Raw genomic sequence first — 22,519 nt, forward strand, 5'->3', positions numbered from 1 at the left:
ACGACGCCTACGAGGCGCCTGCCGAAACTCCGCAGGCATCCACCAGCGCAGATTCTGCGCCTGCTCATTCAGATGCTTCTGAAGACGTGCAGTACAGTACAAGCTACGAAGTACCTACGGCGCCCTGTTCTACGAGCTCAGGTATGTGCGCTCTCACGGCGCTGTTTGTATGGGCTTGGTCAATCGCTCACACAGCATACGAGGCAGCGTAGGCTGTGCAGGAGCTGTTGCTTCTCGCGCTGCGGTGAGCAAAAGTAAATAATTGTTTTCTCCTACCACGATTCGACGTGCTGTTAGGCGAATTTAGCGTTGCCACTTCGTCATTAAGTTTAATGCTTCGTTGGCTTTGGGTTCCAGGAAACTACGCTAACAGTATAGTGATGCTTTTTTAGCCCGAGTGGCGGCATTTATCGAGTGCCAAAATAAAGTGGCCATTGCAACAAGTGGCCCACCGGTTACCAATTTTTAGCGCATACGCAGATGTTCATGCCAACAGTACGCTCGTATTAGCTAGCTAGCTGAGCATGAGCGCTGTGAAGCGAACTTGACAGCATTCACTTGGGAATGAAGACTGTTTTGTAGCAAATCCAAGAGGGTACTAAAAATGAACTGTTCTGCGAATGTCACAAAGCAATTAAGTATTTCACTTTTCTGTAATTGCTGCGTTGGCCGTACGAGTACATATGGGACCTGAGATATCAGATAATCCAGGTATCCGGGCTCATTACTCGTTTTTTTTTTCCAGGCGCAGATGTTTCTTTGGGAGCTGCTACTTGCTTGCCTGTGCACGTGCCATCAGGAAGGGCAAATTCTGATGCACAAACTCGGTCCACAGCGACTCAAGCAACACTGAAGCCCCAGATCAGGAGCGTTCGTGTTCAGGCAACGCGCACGACGAGGGAAGTCGGTACGTACCATCTCACAAATAGCAAGCAAGTTTTTGACAGAAGTGGTTGGTTTATTAATGCCAGTGGTCCATCCTTACGGATAGCAACTCAGAGATCTGAATGCTGGAATTTCGTTTCAGCTAGATAGGTAATGCAGATTGTAGACACCTTATCTGACAGCAAAAGTGTGTAATGCAGCTTTTCTGTGAAACCACTGTGTGTTGCTCTGCTTTGATGTTTTCCATTTTTGGTTGAGCCCACCTGCAAAGGCTACACTTATGTTGCATTACTTTGGCTGTATGACAGACTGCGAGGTTATCGTTGCATTCACTGTGGTAATGACAGTTCATCACTTGTGAACCACTGCTCTCTCAAATACATTGTGATCATCACATTTCCTAAAGCACAGCATGTGTAATAACTACCGTCAACATTAGTGCTGAAAACCTGACATCACACACAAATGTGCATTAAGTCAATGTGTTATGATGACTTTGTTTTATTTTCAGCATGCCAGACTGAAATAGGCATCCCGGAGCTTGTCCTCATGAAGGAACTACGGGAACAGTGCTCATCACCGGTGCCATCTCAGCCATCTTTTGCATTTGAAGATGACCCGTGTGATTCCACTTTCGAAGCACCTATTTCGGACAGCTCAGCCAGGTGAGCGCACACTTGAAGGGACACTGAAGAAAAACTACAATTCAAAAACACTGATATATCGCTCTTACACATAGATTTTGTTAAATAACATAGAAAATAGTGAAAAAGTGAAGACAGGCATCACCGCTAGTGGCCACACTGCGCAACTTCCACTAGAAGGGGTTAAGACTATGGGACTGATATTTTGACAATACACCTTAACCTGGATGTTTTTTTAGGGTAACGATTGATTGTCGAAGAAAACAAAAAAGAAGGCAAAAACCGCTATCATAAGAGCCCAGCCAATAGATCGTGGGGGACCCTAAATGCCAAGCAGTTAGTTTGTTTTGTGCAACACTCGCCCAGATAATTGTGCAGCCGCTGTACATTGCCTCTGTGCATTGCTACCTTCATTGTGACCCTCTGTGTGGTTTGCCTGCGCTGCTAAAAATACTGTGAATGCTTCTTTCGGCTAAGTACAGTATTTTCAAGCGTATGCACCGGCTCCCCTGGCTGCCACTTGATGGCACTACTTGTCCACACTTACGGCGGTACCACTATGTGAGGAGACAATAACACCAACAGTCGCCCGCCCTAAAAAGACAATATGTTTTTCTTCCACCAATCATCACTACTGATCACGGGTCCCATGAAAGAACATTTTGCATAGTGGTCCTGAGCAGCAAAGGATGTGCCAGTTGGAGAATGCATGACTGATTTGACCGAAACTGACCAAACTGCTTGGTACGTGGTAGCATTATAGTGTGCTATAGGGACCGGGCAGCTGGACGGGTGGCACCACCACTCGGCACTTCCCTCGTCAGTGGACTGAGCCGGTGCATTGGACTGCACCGCCTCCCATTGTTTTTGTCATGTTTGCTTTGGTGCTTTGAATGTTTTGGTGGCGTTGTAAGCCGACATGTGTGATGAAACGAAGTCTAGCCAGATGTGTTGGGTTCTTAGATGAAGTAATCACTTCGTAAACTTGTCGGACGCTTCTAAAGTTGGGTATAGGCTGCAATGGCATGAGCGCTTTTTGCAGCGATCTGCGCTTGGCTCCACCCGTTCTGAGTACACATAAAACAACATTTATTAGTATTATTTTCTCCTTAAATACACTAACGGCTACGCAAACTTGTTGGATGCTTGGAAGGTTGGGAGTGGGCTACATTGACACGAGCGCTTTTTGCAGCGCTCTGCGCCTGGCTCCGCGCTATCTGAGTAGGACTAAAACTATTAGCAATATTAGTATTCATTTCTACCACTTTAAATTATCTTCACTGGTTTCAATGACTACGGTACCCACGCCAGCCTTAGCGCTGGGATACCTCGATACGTGTGCTTTGAAGAGAAAGGCACCTGCATATGAGATGGATTACCGTGTAGCCGTAGAAATGTTGCGGCAGTTTACACTTTCTGTGACCGTGAGCTTTGTGCCTTCGCTTTTGGTAAGCGACACTGTGACAGCATGGGAGCCTGAAAGCCGAAGTGGAAATCCCACATTTGTGGTGGTCATTTTATCAAGAGCCAAAGTTATTCACCAACTCAACAGCCCAAACTACAACCCATCCCTCCTACCCTTCCCGTTTTACCACCTGCGTAGAATAAAGGCTGGCACCGATAGTTAAAAAATGTGGCAGTGTTAACGACAGCCGGTGTTTTTTAATGCTTAAGTATTCTTTACAGAGTACCTAAAAAATCGTGTAATGCCTGGTGAAGACACCAAAAACGCGAGATTAGTTGCCTCAAATATGGGTGCAGCAGCCAGAGTCCTCCAGCAACAGACACATTTCCGATACGCTGGAAAAAGTTTAGATTTGGAGAGGGGGGCATGGACGTTGAAAACTAAACAGCAAAATCATCTAGCCATTTACCAACTAGCCAGCAACCATTGAAATTCTTGTAAACTAATGATTCTCCATGACAAGCAATAACGTTCTACTATCAGGCGGTATTTATTCTATCAACGATTCCCGATGACTGTAATCAGAGCATTTCTGTGAAATTAAACACGTTTCAGCCGTAGGCAATGAAGTTACGGAAGCGTCGTCCATCACAATTTCTCTTTTGAGGTAAATCTTACAAGACAACCCCCAACTTTGTCTTTTGCTTGTGCACGACGTCGACGCTGTTTCGTCATCAACTGCCAGAGGCCAGCGCTGCAGTATTCCTAGATCGGTTGCACACACCGGCTTTGTGGGAGCTTTTAGCTGCAATATACTCCTCGATACGCGAAACTGCATGCAGGCATGGAAAAATTGCATGAAGCAACGAACTTTCACTTCCAGCTTGACTTCCAGCTTGGCGCATTGAGCGTCGTCTGCTATTTGTAAATACTGAGTATGGGCGCCTCGTAAACATCACATCCACGCCCTAGATTTACCGATCTGAAAAGCGCACGTGGGGTACATACGCTTTGCAAGCCGCTCCGCAGAAAAACGACAGAAAGCCATGCACAACTACGCTGCGCTAAACGCCACCGGCATTCCACTGACGAGCGGTTCGCCACGGGCGGCGCTGTTCGCTGAAGCGACGGTGGTGCCATACAACGGCCGCCTGGTCCCTATACATCACTGCTGCCGCACCTGCTTCCGGTGTATCATCACGTCAACAACAGCTGCAGGAGCCACTGTTTGCGTCATGGAATTGCTGAGAGGGGAATTGGAAAAGGAAAGGCGTTGTTTCATTAGCAATTGAGGCATCTTTTGGCACTGAATCAATGCTAAACTTGCTATGGAAAGGGCAGACTTTCATTTGAAACCAACCTGCTCGTTGCCTACAGTGTCTAATAAATTTGTTATGCTTTTGTGCGCATAGTGTATGCAAGTGCTGTATGTTTGACAAAGCTTACAAACCCTTCAAGGATAACAATATATATGTATGTGTAAGATGTACAATTTCTTTTACTTTGATTTATTTTCTGCGGTTTTTCAGTGCCATCCCTGACAGCCGCCAATCCGCAAGAAAATTTGTGGTGTATGAAGACTGCCTCATACAGCTCTTCACCTCGTGCAAGCACTGTGGGTTTCGCACAGTTCCAAGCTTGACGGTAAGAGACAGCTTCAGGAAGGTTTTTTTTTTAACATGCCCTTGCAATATTGCTGGGCACTAGGTGTGTGTATGTGTGTGTGAGAGAGAGAAAGGGAGAGAGAGAAACCCAACAGTCTGGAATGCCAGAGTTTCATACAGCAATATTAAAAGAGGAATGTGGTGTAGCGAACGTGTTCCACGATGGACATCATGGGTATAAGTGGGCTCAGACTGGCAGACTAGGTTGCTGACGAAAAGTGCTGTTGGTTGTATTACGCAGCCAGTTCAGTTTTCATCATGGTTTGGTTTGCACGTCTTTGCCAGTCTAGGTAATATGCGGCGTGTTGGAAAGGAGCGGTCAGAAATACTTTCGATTTTGAACTCACTGTCGAACGCATGCCAGCAGCATGGCGAGGGGAAATGTTCTGCATCCGAACATGCAAGCGGGGCGGGTTGTTATTTCATTGACCACAGAGCATGTGACAACTTTGACTACGAATTGGAAGTTGCAATGCCACTTGCGGGGCAGGGTGTTTTATTTTCCAAAATGACAAAAGCTGCAAAACATGCTTGCCAGAGCCAAACTTTTTCATCTGCGGGTTGCAGGTTAGTTGAGTGTTCCGGTTTCGGGCTGAAATTACTTTTCCAAGCGTAAGGATTTTCCTTTTTTTAGGAGAAAAACCTAATGGAAACATATATGCACATATACACTTCGAACATAACATAGTGAACATGTCTGGCAAGATTCCACTCCACACATCCCTGACAGCCTCAGAACAGAGAAGAAAAATGCCAACAAACACATTCTGCACACAGAGGTTGTGCCTTCATCTCGCGATTGCAACTGATTAATGCGAACTTTTGGTCCGTAAATAGATATGTGAAACGGTTCATAAAGCTCATGCGTTAATATTCTAGCATTCTTGACTAGCTCGTGTAATCAGAAATATACAGTGTAGGTGAAAGTCACGGATCATTTGTTGTCAATCGTTAACCTTTGTCTCGTCCTCGTCACGATGCGTAGTCAGGGGTACGTTAAGGGACCGTGCAGATAAAATACAAGTTTGTTTTATTAAAAAAATTTCGTGTTTTGTAGTGCCCCCAGTGCTTGTCCAGCAGCAAACAATGCCGTATTCACTGAGAAAATTGATCTAGGTCTAAATTTTGATTCTTCCGCCAAATCGTGTGTTTTCGTGACGTCTGCAATAAAGTCATAAGTGCGCATGTTTAAAAGAACTTCCATTGCATCATTCGCCTCTTCACTGTGGGAGCAGGATGAGCAGATGGCGTCATGCTGATGCCAACTGTGAAAAGGCATCGGTTCTGAGCTTTCTCGTGTACGCTGATGAAAATTGATTTAAATATGTTGTACTGAATGGTTACTGTGGAAAGTTGCTGGGAGACATCTCCATATACCAAGGAAGCTTTTTACCTAATTGTCTCGGCTTTGAAATTTTATGTCAGTACTCCTTTGATTTCCCTGATGCAAAAGAGTTGTGGATATCTCTTTTCAGACACTTGGCTCTCTTGCCATTGTTCGCACCATGTGCCATTGTGGTGTGAAGGAGTGGCGTAGCCTGCCGATGCAGGCCAAATACGCCATGGGGAATGTGGAGCTGGCTGCAGCCATAGTGTTTACTGGCTGCAGCCCCATGCAGATCATACGATTCCTCCAGAATGCTGGAATATGTTGCTTCTGCGAGAGGACGTTTCATCGCCTGCCGGCTCTATACCTCCTTCCGGCTGTAGACCAGGTAATGAGGTCAAGGTGCAGTCGTAGCCATTTCGTGAACTCATAACTGCAACCATTCTGTTTTTAACCTGTTGCAAATGTGCGGCATTCTCTAATGGAGTGCTGCTTTGTCAATCCAGGTTTGGAAAAAGCAGCAGGTGGCACTTCTGGAGGCTATGAAGGCGTCGGGAACCGGGGCCAAGCTGGCAGGAGACAGCCGGGCAGATTCACCGGGACACTGTGCTAAATTCGGAACCTACTCGCTGCTTGACAATACCCTGAATAAGATTGTTGACGTCAAGCTTGTGGAGGCAGGTGGTCAAGTTTTTCTGAATCGGCTTACTGGTGCTTCTATCCAGCATGCCAAGTCTTTTGATGTATACAGCTGTGCACTCTTCAAACACTAGTCTTGCATGACAGCATCACAGCTAGCCAAGAAGATGCAGGCAGTCAGTTAAAGCAGATGTGCCTTTTCCGATAAGGCACAGGACTTTTGAAAGCGGTTAAAGGGACGGACAACCGATTTTTGTCTTGTATATGTTCTCTAGCTCATATGAAAGCCACCGTTTTATATAGCCCGGTAACCACAAGCAATGTTTAAACAAATTGGCGGAAATAATTTTAATTTGGCACCAAACTTTCTGAAATAGGAGGGATGGTGGTTCGTAGTGTCAAAACTTGACACTACAAACCCGCCGCGGTGGCTCAGTGGCTAAGGCGTTGCGCTGCTGAGCACGAGGTCGCGGGTTGGATTCCCGGCTGCGGCGGCCGCTTTTCTGAAGGAGGCGAAAAACAAAAACGCCCGTGTGTACGAGATTTCAGCGCACGTCAAAGATCCCCAGGTGGTCAAAATTAATCCGGAGCCCTCCACTACGGCGTGCCTCATCGCCTGCGTTGAGTCGGCGCGTTAAACCCTACAATCAATCAATCAACTTGACACTACAATATGTGTTCCTGTCACGTGACCTGCAAACCTAGCAGCTACTGTAATTGCTGAAACGTTTATACACTTATTGAAAACCTTCTAACACAAGTATTTGAACAAGTTAAAATTGTATATGTGTTTTGAAACATTATTTTGAAAATTTTACAGACACGTCTCCCGCTTGCGCTTGGTTGCTCTCGGTGCTGCTAACTGAGCCTCCGTGCCCGGAATCAACGGCAGCGTTCAGTAAACCGACCCAGTGAAAGAGCTTTGACGATTCTGCCTGAGTCAGGGGCGTTTGTTCTGCCAAAATATTGGATTTCAGTTTCCAAATACACCAACAGCAGCTTAAAAAAAAAGATCGTGTCTGGGGAGAATCGAACTTCCGACCTCCGCAATGTGAAGCCAGATTCTGCCTATCGTCCGTCCCAACAGATGGCGCCTTCGTCCAAAATAGACTGGTGAATTAAAAAAAAACCGCACACAAACGAACAAGCAACCTGCGATTGTTTTTTTTTTACCTGGGCACAAGTTTTTAAATATCGCTTTTCATCTCTCATTTAGACAAAAGTATGTTGCCGCGCTACTGTATGTCAAGGCTGCCAGCATGATTTTTTGGGAAGACACATACGGCTTGTAGATCAAACAATTCGATTTAAAAAGTTCTAGAGTGTTATCCGCAAAACCGTTTCTCGTGTAGGTGTTTCAAGTGATGCCCTTTCATTTGGGATAGAGAATATATACTCGACCAAAATCGGTTGTCTGTCCCTTTAAGAAAATGCATGACGAGATGAAAAGCAGGCTTGGAAATGTTTTGAAATATTGGGACATTTAAAACATATGGTGGAATATGTGAAAATACAGTAATACCTCGTTAACTCGAAATAGTAAAAACCGGGAAATATTTTGAGATAAGCGGATTTTCGAGATAAGCAAAGTTGCACGAATTACCACGAAATGTCGAGTTCTTTGCAAAAAAGGCACTACTTAGCAGCTCTTCACCAGCGGCTTCCAATCTTGCTTTTCATAAAGGTTTTAAAGAGAAAAAGAACACACAGGAGACAATCACGGGCTGGGTTTTGTAGCCCTGCAATTTTACTTAGCATAAAAGAACTGCGTAATGCTGGTCAGCTTTGCGGTCGCACTTGGGCCTAGTAAGAAATTTTCTATCTGCCTGACGCATATCATCAGCCGATCTTCCCCGCCGCTGCACTCCACCTTATTTCACAGCAAGCGCAGCAAATTCCCCTTTTAGGCAGATGTCGGCACCTCTCGAGGAGGTTCGTCGTCATCGTCCCCCCGTCTTCGCCGTCCCCTCCTTTTGCGGCTATTTCAACGATTTCGGCGTCCATAAGTTCTCCAGTCACGCGCGCATACTGCTGTACCTTTGCGCATGTCTCTACCGTCACATGACGTGCCGCAGGGTTGCGTGACGAAGTTCATATGCCTCTAGGCTCAGACTTTACGCTTGGGGAAAACATCGGCTTTGTGATAGGCGTGGCTAAACCAGAAAGAAATCGAGGGACTTATGCGCGGCAGCATCGTACGAATCTTGTGAAACGGTCGGCGGCGGCGAAATTTTCGTTCCCCTCTCAGTAAAGATTTCGAGATATCCGCAGTTTGACCCAAAAATACTTCGAAATAAAGGGCTACGAATACATGGGACGTATAGGAAATGGTTCGGTGCCTCGGAAAATTTCGGCTTAGCCGATTTTTCGAGATATCCGAGTTCAAGTTAACGAGGTATTACTGTGCTTCTCTCACAGTAACGTTTCGCAGTTTGAGAGCTCTATGTAACGCACAATACAAGCTGTAGCCCTTGCTGCGGGCACTTTAGAAACAATAGAAAAAAACGGGCTTCGTGGTGAATAAGGCCCACCCTTTCCGTCTTTATTGCAGGTTTATTTTCAGTGTTTATTGTCAGTGTTTATTGCAGGTTGGCAGTGACCAGAAACATTTGAGGTGCCAATGTCTAAGAGAATGTTCTTATTTGCTTTGAAATGGCAAAAAATAAGAGATCAGTGCTTTTTTGAGAGGTTAGGGGTGTGTGACAATATGTTGGTGTTGTGCCTGTCTTGCCTTCATGTGTTACATTGGTAACATTCCACAGAGTACGGAGGTGCCATCAAGCAACCACATGGAGCTCGAGGGACTCAAGAGGGCTCTGAAAGAGCTCACTGACCATGGTGTTCGTGTCACTGAGGTAGTGACTGACCGGCATCCCCAAGTACGGAAGTATTTCCGGACGGAGCAGCCTGATGTTGACCATCTTTTTGACGCATGGCACGTCGCCAAAGGTTGGTTTCACTGCTGTTCTTGTGGTTTAAAATGGTGTAGGCTGGTACAGCGGTTGGGCAGCCTTTGGTAACAGCTTTTTTTTTTTTATCAACAGAGAAAAGGCTGTTCATCTAAGCAGAATTCATGCCTAACTCTTGCTCAGCATCTTTGCTCTGGAAAAGGCCAGCTAGGAATAATGCAGGCTAAAATTTTAGGAGATGAAACAGCATCTCAAACATGAAAACCTTGTAATTTTAACACGAAAGTGTTTTATGCCCGGCTACACAAAGATTTTGGTGACGTGGTATCCGTCACGGTAGTGGCGTCTCCAGAAAAAGTGGCATTGATGCGGCGGCGCCCGGTTTCAATCCCACGACTCTCTGGCCGTTACGGGAGGTACGCGGTGCTGTTCCGACTGCACTACGAACAGACGCGTGAATGGGACGACAAACGCACCTTATAGCCTTCCTTTCATAGGGTGCTGCGTGACCTCTGCAATCTGCTGCCTGCGCCGCGCCAGCGCGGCGCCAGCAGCAGATTGTGGAGACCATGGGTGCTGCATCATGACACTAATGAGCGCCGACAGTTGGTGGCTGGATGCCAGCGCCTACGTGTACGGGGGACGCGCACTGTAAGCTGCGGAGAAGCCGACTTGCGCATGTCGCGCTCGTCACCCAGTCCGCTGCTTCTTTGCTCCTTTCACTGCAGCGGACCGTGTGTTCAACAAACGATTCGCTGACAACCCGTTTGTTTTCCTTCGCAAGGACGATTTGCGAGCACCTGTGGTTTCAGTCGGATTTATGCAACGCTCCGGCGCGTCTAATGGTGCCATTCTGACGAAATACAAATAGCAACGTGCAAGTTCATATTGATGCACAGTGAACATTCAGCTGGTCCTGTGAATGCACATTTCACTTTCATGTTTTACTGGTTCCTATGGAAGAGGAAACAACCACATTTTTTTCTGTTTTCCAGGGTTGAAGAAGAAGCTTGCGGCAGCTGCAAAAGTCAGGGGCTGTGAGACCATAGCCATGTGGTCGCACTCTGTTGTGTTGCACATGTACCATGCCGTAGTGGTGGGTGCAGGTGATGGCGAGCTGGCCGTTGCTGTGTGGCTGTCCATGCTCAATCATGTGCAGGACATTCATGACGGGCACAGCGAGCTGTACCGCACCTGCCAGCACGGACAACTCCAGCCACGCAAGTGGATTTACCCAGGTTTGACTTCGTTCCAATTCTATTTCATGACTTTGCCCCTACACTATTCCTCCGTGCACATGAGCAACGAGTGTTTGCTTTTAGAAACAGAAAACCATAAGCAATAAGCATAGCCTCGTGTATTTTACAAAGCCAAACGGATTGCGTGCTTCCCAATGCGAGTGAGTGGTACGCCTGCAGTGCCCACATGTCGCAAGGTGGGGCCCTGATCTGAACCGGGATCACACAACCTTATCGGAATTCGAAAAAGCCTTGTGCCTGGTTGCCAAGGCAACCAGTGTTTGAGATTGCCAGGTAATGACACTTGCACCAGCGTTGAAAAACTCAGAGCCGCGGCGGAGCACATTTTGCCAACGTTGCAGCTTTCCACCACGCGTCGCCCCAAAATGAACCATTCACGTGACTAAAGCGCTGGGAAGGCTATCGATTAGGGGAGAGTGGCCTGAGTAGGAAAGGGCTTGGTTGGCCGGTCCGGGCTGATGCGTTTGGCATTGTAAAAATACAGGAGGCGATGCAATATGTATGGGTCTCTAGGCTGCTGATGAATCGTGTACAGTCGAACCCTGCAATAACGAAGCCGCCGGGGAAAGCCAGAAAATTTGCTTTTGTGGGAATTTCGTTGCTGCGAGAATGAAACAAATGACCGGAAAATTGGCCACAAACCAAAAATGTATTTCCCAAAGTCGGTTATATTACTTCGTGAGCCTTACCTTGCAGCCAACGTCACAGTTCAGCTCTCACTGTACAAGTGGTTCATTGTTTGTCGTCGTCCGCACCCAAGAACAACGAGGTTGTGTCAAACGAATCCAAAACATTCCATGGGTTCACCTTCTCTGCACATTTTTTGCCCTGGCCCTCGGCACCGAGTATGTCCGATCATGCAAGCGAAGCCCAGCTTCTTCTGTTTACAAACTTTGCTAGACAGAGTGGCACCTCGTTGCACCAGTACTGTTTAGAAAACTAAGTGAGCACCGCTTTGTTGACATCCAGAAAGGCCACATCCGTCACTGTTTTGTCTTGCACACGTGCGCTGTTGAGAACTGGTGGGATCCTTGCTTTTCAAAATGGTTGAGCTAGCTGCAGGCGTTTCCAAATTCGTCGGCGCTATCCTCCCTTTATACTCCCTTCCTCCACTTGGGCCACTGACTTGGGCGACGATGGCTGCATTATCTCGTAGCGATAAAAACCTCCACTTTTGGGCTGGCGAAGGCATTTTACTGAGAGCAAACATGCCAATCGCCGCACACAAACAACAAACGCACGCGCGCTGTTCAGCGGTAGTGGGCTAGCGTAGCCCAAGCCAAAGCCGCGACTTGAGTCACCATGTGTCGGTGGTGCCGCTGCGAGGCTGCCTCCACGGCTGCCACCACAGCGGCCATGCAAGCGTGCATTGAGAAGTGCTGCACTGAGATTGTTGGGGATGGGTTTGTCAGATGAATCATGCAAGGCAATAGTATCATAAGAAGGAGGGTTAATGGTCCGCCAAAATTTTTTTATATTTGAAGCAAGCATCGATGGAAGGACGTTAGACAGAAAATTTTCTTTCGCCGTTTTGATAGCTGCAAGATATGCTTCAGTTGCGGTCTTGTACGCATTCCAACGCAAGCTGGAAGGTCCTTGAAAACCTTGAAAACCCTTGAATTTAGAAGTGTCAATTTCAAGGCCTGGAAAGTCCTGGAATTTTTAAAGGGTCCTTGAAAACCCTTGATTTTTCTGGAGAGAACCAATGGCCCTATCTTTTCACAAGAGTTTATAGTGTTTGTCGTGGATTTTAGGTGTTAAAAATGTAAAGAAACATTGTAACAATCAAGTTTCAGTGTATTGCATGAAATTACGAGTTTGGTGGATTGTCATTATTACGAGTCAACATTGTGAACAGCATTCCTCAATAGAATCCATGTCATGATACAATCCAGTGAAGGCCAGCTTCTCTTCTCTATCTTGCATGTTCTATTTAGTCTGTGGACGGCCGCTCATTGCATGTTTGCTGTGCCTCATACGCTCCATCTGCGTTTGCTTTTACGTGCAAATGGTGGACGTGTACATAGTTATTCCTGCCTTGCAGCAACACTTGCTGATTTAATTTCAGCTCATATTCTTGCTGACAAAGCAGAAGATGCAGGCAACATTATGAAGTTTTGAAATCAAACAGCCTCAGCAAAACACCAAGAAAAAAGAAAGACCTCTAAATGCCAGCTGTCAAATAAAAAATAAAACTGGGGGAGCATTCACGAACCCGTTATCGCCTATCTAAATGTGCACTAATGTGCTTGGGTATTGGGCAATAACGAAATTTCGCACTGTGTTGAAAAAGTTGTAAATAATCGCAGATAAAACATTAGACGGCGGCCTTGAAAATGTGTTTTCTGGTCCTTGAAAACCCTTGAATTTTCGCTTTTGAAGCTCGTACGAACCCTGGTGCTGTGGCAGAAGTTTACGCACTTTGAGTACAAAAAGAATGCATTTGACCACTTATTGAACACAGTTAACCTCCAATGGGTAGGTAAAATTCTGACCTAACTTGCACCGAATTTCGTTAACGCGGGATCAGTTTCCAAATTTGTTTCATTGCCTTGAGATATAAAATACATGGACGTCTATGGGTGTTCGCCGGGGATGCGCAAATATTTTGCGCCGCGGGATTTTGTTATCGCGGCGTTTGACTGTAATTGGAATTTTCGGTTCATTAGAAGTGGTGTGCTGCTCCAGGCAATTTTGCCTGCAAGCCAGTGGGAGGAATCGTTTGATCATTGTAAGCTAAAAGCGAGTATCCTACCACTGCGCTACATTTTGAAGTCTTGCGATCGCAGTGCCCCTAACGAATTTTACCCGTTTTTGGCTTCACTTTTGATGTATCAACGGGGTAAGCGTTTGAACTACTCTGTGTTGCAGTTCACTCTAGCGATAAGTCCCAAATACCATTGCAACCCGCGCTGTGTGCTCAACTTTGCGGCTAATTATTGAAAATGTCTAGTTATCGAAAATTGTTTCTGAAACTTGATTTTACATACGTGGAACTATCTTTCATTTGGTTTTATTGCTGCAGGAACAGATGCATATGACAAGCTGCGTTCCATCGTCAGCACGAAGCGACTCCTCGACGACATCCGCCAAGTGTCGCCGAATTTTCAGACTTCAGGAGTGGAATCGTTTCATGCGATTATTAATCGCTTTGCGCCAAAAGCATTGTCGTTCTCCAGCGCTGGAATGGAGGCACGGTAAGTACAATAAATGTAGACTGATCATGTTATCTGAAATGCAACGCACGTAAATAGGTAATAAAGTGGAGCTGGCCAGCACGTCCAGATAACATTTATAATATCTGAGCAGTCAGTTGTGGGAAAGCCAGACCTACATGGTAAAGTTGACTGCAGCTTAACAAAGTTAAAAAAATTAAGCTCTTTAATGTGGGCAGGACTGTGGAGGCACAGTAAATGTACAAGCATGCAATGTAAGCTTTCATCGTAGTGTCGTACCTGACTGACCACGGAAAAAAAAAAGCAATGGTTCAGAGTAAAGCCATGGACACGAAATCATGCGTCGCGTGAGTGTCGGCATCGTTCGGCGGCACCACGCCAACCCGCAGGAGAGGGCGAGTAACTGCAAGAGACCGACGAAGTCACACGTCAGCCGCTGCGTCAATGTGTGTTGGGGGACACATTTGTATGAACTCTGCCATCATTTAATAATTATTTTTGACCGTTTATGAGCAGTTATTCTGGATTGCTTAAATGCAGTAATCAGGACCCTAGATTTGCCCTAAAAAATACACTTGCCTTATTTTATTTATTGCTACGAATGCTTGCGGGCCAATTTTGAAATCCTGCAAAATGCATTTCAAGTTATCACCGTCAAATCTGAACATAATAAGGGTGGTGGATAAACAAAAACGAACTTCGGACCATTTATTTCCTTGCAACTTGGTGCCCTACCTTGATGTTATGTGTACCCGCCGCGGTGGCTCAGTGGCTAAGGCGTTGCGCTGCTGAGCATGAGGTCGCGGGTTCGATTCCTGGCCGCGGCGGCCGCTTTTCTGATGGAGGCGAAAAGCAAAAACGCCCGTGTGTACGAGATTTCGGCGCACGTTCAAGATCCCCACGTGGTCAAAATTAATCCGGAGCCCTCCACTACGGCGCGCCTCATCGCCTGCGTTGCGTGGGCGCGTTAAACCCCCACAATCAATCAATCAATAATGCTATGTACGGACTGCGTAAGAAAAACAAATTTCAGCGCTGCTTTGCTACTGAGGTTAGAGCCGAACGTCAGTTGTAGATGAAAAGGCAAGGTACTCTGGCACCCTTTGTTTACCCTGCAAAAAATGGCTGATAAAACGCCCACAGCAAAAAAAAAAAAAAAAAAATTGCAGCGAGGCCTTGCCAAGATTCGAACCATGGACCTTAAAAACAGAAGCCAAGCTCACAGCCTCTCAACCACGCCAGGACACGGGCCGGATGTCAAGAATTCGATGTACTAAGCTAGGTTGCTATCGAATATTGTCAGGTGTGTTTTATTTTGGCCGTATGTAAGCAATATGGGCAGTGATAACGCTTGCTTCTTATACACAGATCTCGGAGGCGGGCCCAATTATGCTAGTACTGCAAGCGATGTAACCAAAGCTCCCTTATTTGGGTCAAGAAGAGCTATCGCTCTCCTACGCTAGCCACGGTAGCCGCGAATGGAATGGAATGCGCGGCTAGAATTCTGGCACTGATAACGCTTGCTCGTCATGCACCGTTCTTGCAGACAAGCCCCTTGATGCTAATACTGCAAGCGATGTAGCCAGAAATCCCTTATTTAACTTGGAAAAGGTTATGGCAAATCCCCGATTTCCCCGATGAGAGCCAAAGAAGCCACGAATGAATGAGCGCTTTAGAAAAGAAATAGCTTGCAATTTGTCTCAAGGAAGCCGATTACCGCATGTTAAAAAAAATTGGTTGTTTTCTGCTAAAAGGAATGACCCAAAACCAGACGGACAAGAAACCCGGACGCTGCTGCCCGCTTTGCGGTGCTTTCTCGCACCGCGTCGACGCCGATATCTGGCGAGCATATACATCGGCCTTTTTTTTCCCTTAGTGCTGCCACAGCTTATACTTGCCAACCTGAGGATTTTAATCATAAAAATCCTGTGACCAAGTTTACATGCAAGGATTTCTAACTTGTCTTGTTAGCCACACAATAGGATTCCAGATTGTGCCGTTTGTATGTAATGCACTTGGGCAGAAAACTTGAATTTATATCACCCCGAAATTCATATCAGCCACAGCCGTAATTGAGATTCAACTGGGTACCAAGGTTTTTTGCACACTACATTTTGTGAAATCTGTGGCGGAATTTCTGAAATTGTAAAGAAAATCTAAATTCGAACATTTCACTAAGAATTTCAGAGACCTAATTGGCATGCAATGTGCTGTTTTGCATGACAATTTGCCACAGGTGTACACTGGCGGCCCTGCACTACAACGAAAATGCGGGTAGAGACCAGGCGGTGACCAAGGCTGGGGAGCCGCGGTGGCAGCTGAACATGCCCAAGGCTGGAACTGGGGACTGCACTGTGGTTGCAATCAAGAAGCCACCCACCTACAGTGCGTATATATTGGCATTCAAGTGTTGAGGGTGACTGCAGTGAAGTGCAGCCACTACCTGGCTATAATAACGTTTCCCACTCTGCATGGGGTCATACATTGATGCTACTACCCCTTCAGAACCTGCATATCTGCTGTTAGAATGGCCACTTGCAGTAACCATTGTTTGAAGGTTAGCGGTTCATTCAAGTCTATCAATCTACAAAACTCTAAAAAGGTGTCATTGAGCGCTGCACTATAGCTCAGCTGTAATGTAACACTGGAGTCGGTGTTTGGAAGGGTACTGACATTGGCTGTTGGCATTAGTGTCTCTCTGTTACAAAAGCATCTACTGGCATTCTGTGCAGAGTATGTGGCACGTCTTCGGGAAGCTGTGGATGACATCCTCATCACTGGACCTCCACCACCTGATGATGTGTTGGGTGGGAACTGTGTGCTACCTGATGAGAGCTCAAGTGCCGCTGCGCTGCTGGGTGAACCTGTGGAAGAACAGCCAGCTGTACCAACCACTGCCGAGCTGAAGAAGGCGCTTGTAGCAGCCCGCATGTCACGATATGGATCAACATAGGCAATCGACAGCGTCTTCTATCAGAACGGGCACCATCTTTCAAAGTCTCCTAACAATTTCCATCATGTTGAAGGTCCAGAGGATTGAGGCCCTCAGAACATTCTGGCTGTGCAGAGTCTTTCCACGAAGCCATTGCTCATGTGCAGCCAAGTAGCCGGTCCCTTTGTCAAATCGGCAACCAGGTACAGACCGACACACCGTTCGCACCTCCAGGTGCGAACAGGAGGTGTCTGTTGGGGCAATATCATCGGCGTACATCAGGCTGGGTAGGCGCTGTTGGCTCGTCCTCCCCTGCCCTATATAAGTCCGTTCAAACCGAAGGGATGTTCCACTTTCTTGGGGATGAACATCGTCTGGCTATGGCTTCCTTTTCCAGGTGCCTGCCCCTTCTCAAACATGGTGTCAAACCTATCTCTCCATGCCTGGCACTGCATTGGGCTTAGGCGCTTCAGTAGGATTGCTGTAAAGCCGCCCAGACCTGTCGCTGTGCGAGTTTGGATATGGATTATGACACATTTCGATTGTTTCACTTTCCGACCCAAGGCGCTCCCCGAAATCTTCTGTATTATGCGTTCTGGCCTGCCCTTTCCCATACGTGCGTGTCTCTGCATGGGTCCTGCAGAGTGCATTCATGCTGCATGTTGCCTGAAGCAGGTTCTTTGTTGATCACAGCTCCAATCCCACACAGCATGGGCTCTGTGCTGTCCACCTCTGCAAAAGGATCTGTATCTCTTGGTGGCCACATTGCTGCTTAAATCTGGCATGTTTGTGTAAGCGTTGTACATGTTGCCAGAAATTATGGAGTGCCCCCTGCCTACTCTTTTCGAGTTCTCAAACAAATTCATGTTTACTTGTCAGATTCTGCCATTTTATCTGTAGCCGTCCCACGGCTGCTTGCAAACTGGCTCAGGTTGTTAAACCCGTACTGCCATGTAATCTTGTCGGCGTGCTTCCTTCCTCTCCTGTAGTGCAGATGGGAAAGCTGTGTTCGACCAGCTCTCCAGACCATTCTTGGTAGGTTGGTTTTGACCTTGCTTTGTCTTTTTCAAAGTCTGCATCTGTTTGACCTACTTCAAGTACTCCACCTCAGGACTTTCTTGAAGCAGTTAAGCAATCTGTTCCACCAACTGCTCTTGTCGGAACACTAGCACTGACCCTCCTTTCACATCTTCTCCCGAATATAAGCCGCAGCCGGTTACTTCCTGGACTTCGGGTTTCAATGTTGTCAATCGTCATTCTCGTAAGCTTCTCATGAGGTCTGGTGACATCACTGCGAGCTCAATGGCTGATGATTGCTTTCCTGGCGACCAGGTTTCTTACCTCTCACACTTGTGTTGGAGGTTTGTGACGACCAGGTGTCTATGGTGTCCAGCAGCTCCTGGAAATTTCTGTCTCGCATCATTACGGTCTACTGGGTGGCTGTTGCAATTCCCTAAGAGCAGCACCTGGTGTTCAGTTTGAAGACACTTCACGTTGTCTCTTAGGCACTTCTACAGCTTCACATTTTACTCCCTGTCGGCCTGTCTGCACTACATCGACCCATCAAGACACCTGCCAGCCACAAATGATACGGCATTCTAGGTGCGCTCTCAAACACCAAAGGTCCCATCAGAGCAGTACTCCGACTCTTCCTCCTCGATACGGCATTCTAGGTGCGCTCTCAAACACCAAAGGTCCCATCAGAGCAGTACTCCGGCTCTTCCTCCTCATTTCCAGCCCTCCTGTTGCACCCTTACCAACTCTGTTTTCACCAGGTAGCTCCCAAAAGTACGATTCTGCCACTGTGCATAACCAAGTGCTCTCCCTCCAGAGCTTAAAAAGTCTCCTCCGATTTGCTTAGGGATCTGCCGCCCTCCTCATCTGCGTCTATTTCCGGTTGTGCGGACAAATTCCACTTGCAGTCCCAGCTGCCAATTCAAAGCCTGGACCAATGCGTTCCACTGGTGAATTTTGCTTTGGGTATCCTTTCCTCCCCTCCATACTTGGGATTGCATAAAGCAAGTAGTGGTTCTGTGAGAACTGCTGTACCCTCTGGCTAACCTTTCCCCTCAGCCACTTCACCTACACCATCAGCCGCCGCCTATTTTTCCCAGGTGCCGCTCCTGATTACTGTGCTCCTGTTGTCGTGTGGTGAAGTAGTGTGTGTGCCATTTGCGTTGCAAAAGTGGTGTTCACATGTTTCCCTGTGGACATGGCAAGATTGGTCTGTTCTGGTGACATGCTCTATGTTATTGCAGTATGGGGTATCTGCATGTGCAAATTTTGTTCACGTGGGGATGTGAGTGACCTTGTGGGTTTTTATGAACTGCACAAAAGAAAATTAACATGTGGATAATTATTTTTGCATTCTACTAATTGACTTTTCAGTGAGAGCTATGTTTGGGTTATTATCCTTGTTTATGCATTTCCAATTGTTTGGAAACCTGCCACAGAGTTCCTAAAGTGTGTGTTGTTACCCAGTTTATTCTTGCTAAGGGGAAGTGGGTACTTGGAAGAAAGAATGGAACGCGCGAGTCATCTCTGAGGTTAACTTGGCCTGCATAAAGTACCACCAATGTTGGCAGTATTTGTGCATTTGCACCTTATCTCCCACTTTCTGAGAGGCTTCCTGCCATGTTTCTAAGCCATTGCAGCTGTCTGTCACTTCCTGCAGCCAGCTTTATGATCAACACCTGTGTGTCGATGTGTGCACATTTTGTTGAGTATTGCAAACTTCTACCTCACCTGTTTTTTCTTTTTCTTTTGCTGTAATAACCAGTGGATCAGGACTGCGGGGGCTTTCGGGTCTGTTGCGTTTTTTTATTACTCAATGTTACAAAGTGAAAGATGGGTGTGGGCCTTTTTTTTTACAAAAGTAGAAATAAACTGGCCAATGAGTCCCAAGAAGCCACCAGCACCTGCTCCAAAATATAATACCGCTGCCATCACTGTTTCGGTTATTAGGTTCCTATTGTCACCTTGATACTGATATGCAATTTTGTTATGAATGATCACACCAGAACTTTGAATAAACTTCATTTATTTCTCTTCAAAACTCGGGGTACTTAAATCCCGTGTATGCTTCCGATGGGAAGGTGTCCCTGACACTGTTTACCACACAGCTGGGCAAAGGGACCCGGCGGCCCGCACCCAGGACGTGCCAAATCCACCGCACGAACTGGCGGTACGCGGTGTACCTGTAGCGGCTGAAATGAAAAACACGTTGCAGCAGTTGCCGCAAGGCCAGGAAAACCACACTGCTTTGTTCGCAACAAACCAAGTATCTGTTGTATTTTCTTTGCTTCCTGAGAAGCTCTTTTCAATGGATCCTTCTGATGGGTGGCATTTCCACGTAAAGATTGCGAGTTTTCATTTTCGAAGGTTAGTGAAAATTAAGCAGTCTTTAAGGCGACGGTATGTCAGCGAGTTGGCCAGGATCTATAGCTTCTGTATAAATGTACTTTTGCTTGGCCGGGATAATTCTCTGTACATGGATGACAAGCTGGCGAAGCTTCCTGCACAGTGCACGGCCTTCCTAAAGGTTTATCTTTCATGCATTCATGTTCCTAGATTTTATTTTATTGGTTTATTTTTATTCGTTGTAATCATAACTCCGAGGCACACATACCCCCCAAAAAAGACACAATTGCATGCGCCAAGTTTCTTTACACTTTATTTTTTTCCAATGCACGCCGCTCCCAGTGGGAACCGAGTGCTCCCCGGGAAAGCCAATGAATTTTTTTAAACGACAGACGATAGGTGTGGACGCCAATGACTTTGCAAATTAATACTGCCGTGAGACACAAGCCTTCCGCCTGAATAAAGTTACACGCACAAATAAATTGGGCGTTTAAATCACAGGAAGGGACACAAAGAGCTTTGCGCCTACATGGAAGTGAATAGGCGAAAATAAAGCAAAAGCAAAAAAAAATGCAGAAAAGCCATATTACCTGTGGATGTCCATGCCGTCCAGGAGTGCTGGGCGGTTCTCCATGAGCGCATAGTACGCGATTTCCAGCGCGTGGATGTTGAGGCAGCCGTCCCGAAAAGTCTGGTGGGAAGTTATGCACTTCTCACCCTCCGGCACCCGGGCATCCACGCGCGGGATTTCGCGGCAGCACCGCGATTCTGAGGAGCTGGACATTGTGCGGCACAGACCGCACTGACACCTGCGAAGATTGCATTTGTATACCTTATCCAAGTTCAATGCAAGCGCGCGAGCGCACTATTTGGTGTACACATGCTACAGCTGCGCCGATATCTTTATGCACGATTTTCTTTTTCGTCTGCTTGTTTACATCCCATACGAAGTCTAGGCCGCCGTGGCAAAAAGCGAAAAGAACAAGAATAAAGCACACCCGTTTTGCATGCGGCACGCGCGCACGCGTCCGTTGTATTGCTCCCATTTCATAAAATCACACCTGCTTGAAAAAAACAGGCCTCGTTTTTAAGAATGTGTACGAAGTTGCTGCGCATCGACAGCCGTGGGACGCTACCAAAAGGAAAAAACATTTCAAAGAACACGCACAAAGGTACCGAACGCGAAATCACCGGAGTGACTAGTTAGCATGCACTTGAAATTCAAATAAAAAAGATAGGACCTACAGGAAAGCGGCGTTATGCTGTTTTTTTTATTAGTATTATTATTGCCGGCTGTACATTTTGCGTGAAATAAATCAGCCTACAGTATTCGTATAACCGCGAGTAGCTGACTTTTCGTGGCAAATAACGCTGCGGCGCGGATCGGCAGGCATGTAAACAAAGGCTTTGCACACCGCGTCACAGCTTATTCTACGGCATCACGTAATTGTCTGGTCCAAGCAAGATTTGTTTTTTTGTTCAGCACAACATTTCTGCAAAAATTACCAACGCTTCGCACTTCCCTATCTGGCAGTGCATAACGTAATGTAATCTTACCAGTCAGTGTTTCCGAGCCGCCACGCTTCTGGGTCGTCGTGCTGGACGGCTTCGTTGCTGTCCGACTCCTCGCTCGCCAGCGGGTCGAACTTAAAATGTTCGGCCGCGCGTACACCTACAATGTCAACGTCGTCCAACGACCACGAATCGTCTGAGTCGGAAGACGACATGCCGGTGAATGCGCGCCGCGCCGCTCGCGCTGCGAACGTCACAGTTTCTGTACTTACGTCATGGGCTCTGGGCGCCTGCTACCACAACAGTGACGTCAAGTACTAGGTCCTGTCATGGCGGCCGCTTCGCTGGTGTTTGAGTCGAAACCGAAACTGACACGTATAAAGAAGGCTGTAACTAATTATTTACGCTGCTGCAGACCATTTAATGTACCATTCTATGATCACTGGGGTGGTAGCCACCCATTGCAGCAAAAAAAACGCAACACGAAATTTTCGTGTCAGTACTCCTTTAACATACGTGCCTATTTTATAAATATTGGTGTTGGGACACTTTCTTAAAAACTAAAAAAAATGAATATATACAACCACCTGCCAGGGAAAAGAATAATACAACAAATTCACGAGGAATGGCAAACAAGATTAGTGTACTATTATAATCAATTACACAGTGTCAACTGAAATAACGTAGGCCTCGGTTATTCTCCGTAGCATAAAACTAGAACGCGTCGTCAGCGAAGTATTATTACGCCACCTTTCGCTTATGGCTGGCGGTTAAATGATTTGGCCTTTCTCTGCTGAAATGGTCATT

General features: G+C 46.6%; 2 protein-coding genes across 2 annotated transcripts; one reads left to right on the forward strand and one right to left on the reverse strand.

The window, feature by feature from the left end:
• The first annotated feature begins 9,082 nt into the window (after window positions 1-9,082).
• On the forward strand, window positions 9,083-16,861 carry LOC144160657 (uncharacterized). The gene is made up of 5 exons (XM_077691877.1): window positions 9,083-9,513; window positions 10,469-10,711; window positions 13,758-13,929; window positions 16,145-16,293; window positions 16,641-16,861. Exons 1-5 carry the CDS (start codon window positions 9,300-9,302, stop codon window positions 16,859-16,861), a joined length of 999 nt encoding a protein of 332 aa, XP_077548003.1. The 5' UTR covers window positions 9,083-9,299.
• Window positions 16,862-19,889: 3,028 nt separating this feature from the next.
• On the reverse strand, window positions 19,890-22,211 carry LOC144160853 (uncharacterized). Its single transcript, XM_077691982.1, has 3 exons — window positions 21,758-22,211; window positions 20,791-21,009; window positions 19,890-20,046 (listed from the first exon to the last, which is right to left on the reverse strand). Exons 1-3 carry the CDS (start codon window positions 21,925-21,927, stop codon window positions 19,890-19,892), a joined length of 546 nt encoding a protein of 181 aa, XP_077548108.1. The 5' UTR covers window positions 21,928-22,211.
• Between the last annotated feature and the right edge of the window lie 308 nt (window positions 22,212-22,519).

This window comes from Haemaphysalis longicornis, unplaced genomic scaffold (genome assembly GCF_048455015.1).
Source record: "Haemaphysalis longicornis isolate Haplotype H1 unplaced genomic scaffold, Haemaphysalis longicornis Haplotype H1 scaffold_11, whole genome shotgun sequence".
Classification (NCBI taxonomy): Eukaryota; Metazoa; Arthropoda; class Arachnida; order Ixodida; family Ixodidae; genus Haemaphysalis; species Haemaphysalis longicornis.

Bases quoted from the DNA above. Each gene is read 5' to 3' on its own strand.
- LOC144160853 (XM_077691982.1), bottom strand. From the start codon at position 21,927: ATGTCGTCTTCCGACTCAGACGATTCGTGGTCGTTGGACGACGTTGAC. The intron at 21,010-21,757 runs GTAAGATTACAT...CAATCTTCGCAG, and splicing joins CGGCTCGGAAACACTGACTG to GTGTCAGTGCGGTCTGTGCC. The intron at 20,047-20,790 runs GTAATATGGCTT...TTTTCATTTCAG, and splicing joins GACGGCATGGACATCCACAG to CCGCTACAGGTACACCGCGT.
- LOC144160657 (XM_077691877.1), top strand. From the start codon at position 9,300: ATGTGTTACATTGGTAACATTCCACAGAGTACGGAGGTGCCATCAAGC. The intron at 13,930-16,144 runs GTAAGTACAATA...AATTTGCCACAG, and splicing joins AGCGCTGGAATGGAGGCACG to GTGTACACTGGCGGCCCTGC. The intron at 16,294-16,640 runs GTGCGTATATAT...CATTCTGTGCAG, and splicing joins CAAGAAGCCACCCACCTACA to AGTATGTGGCACGTCTTCGG.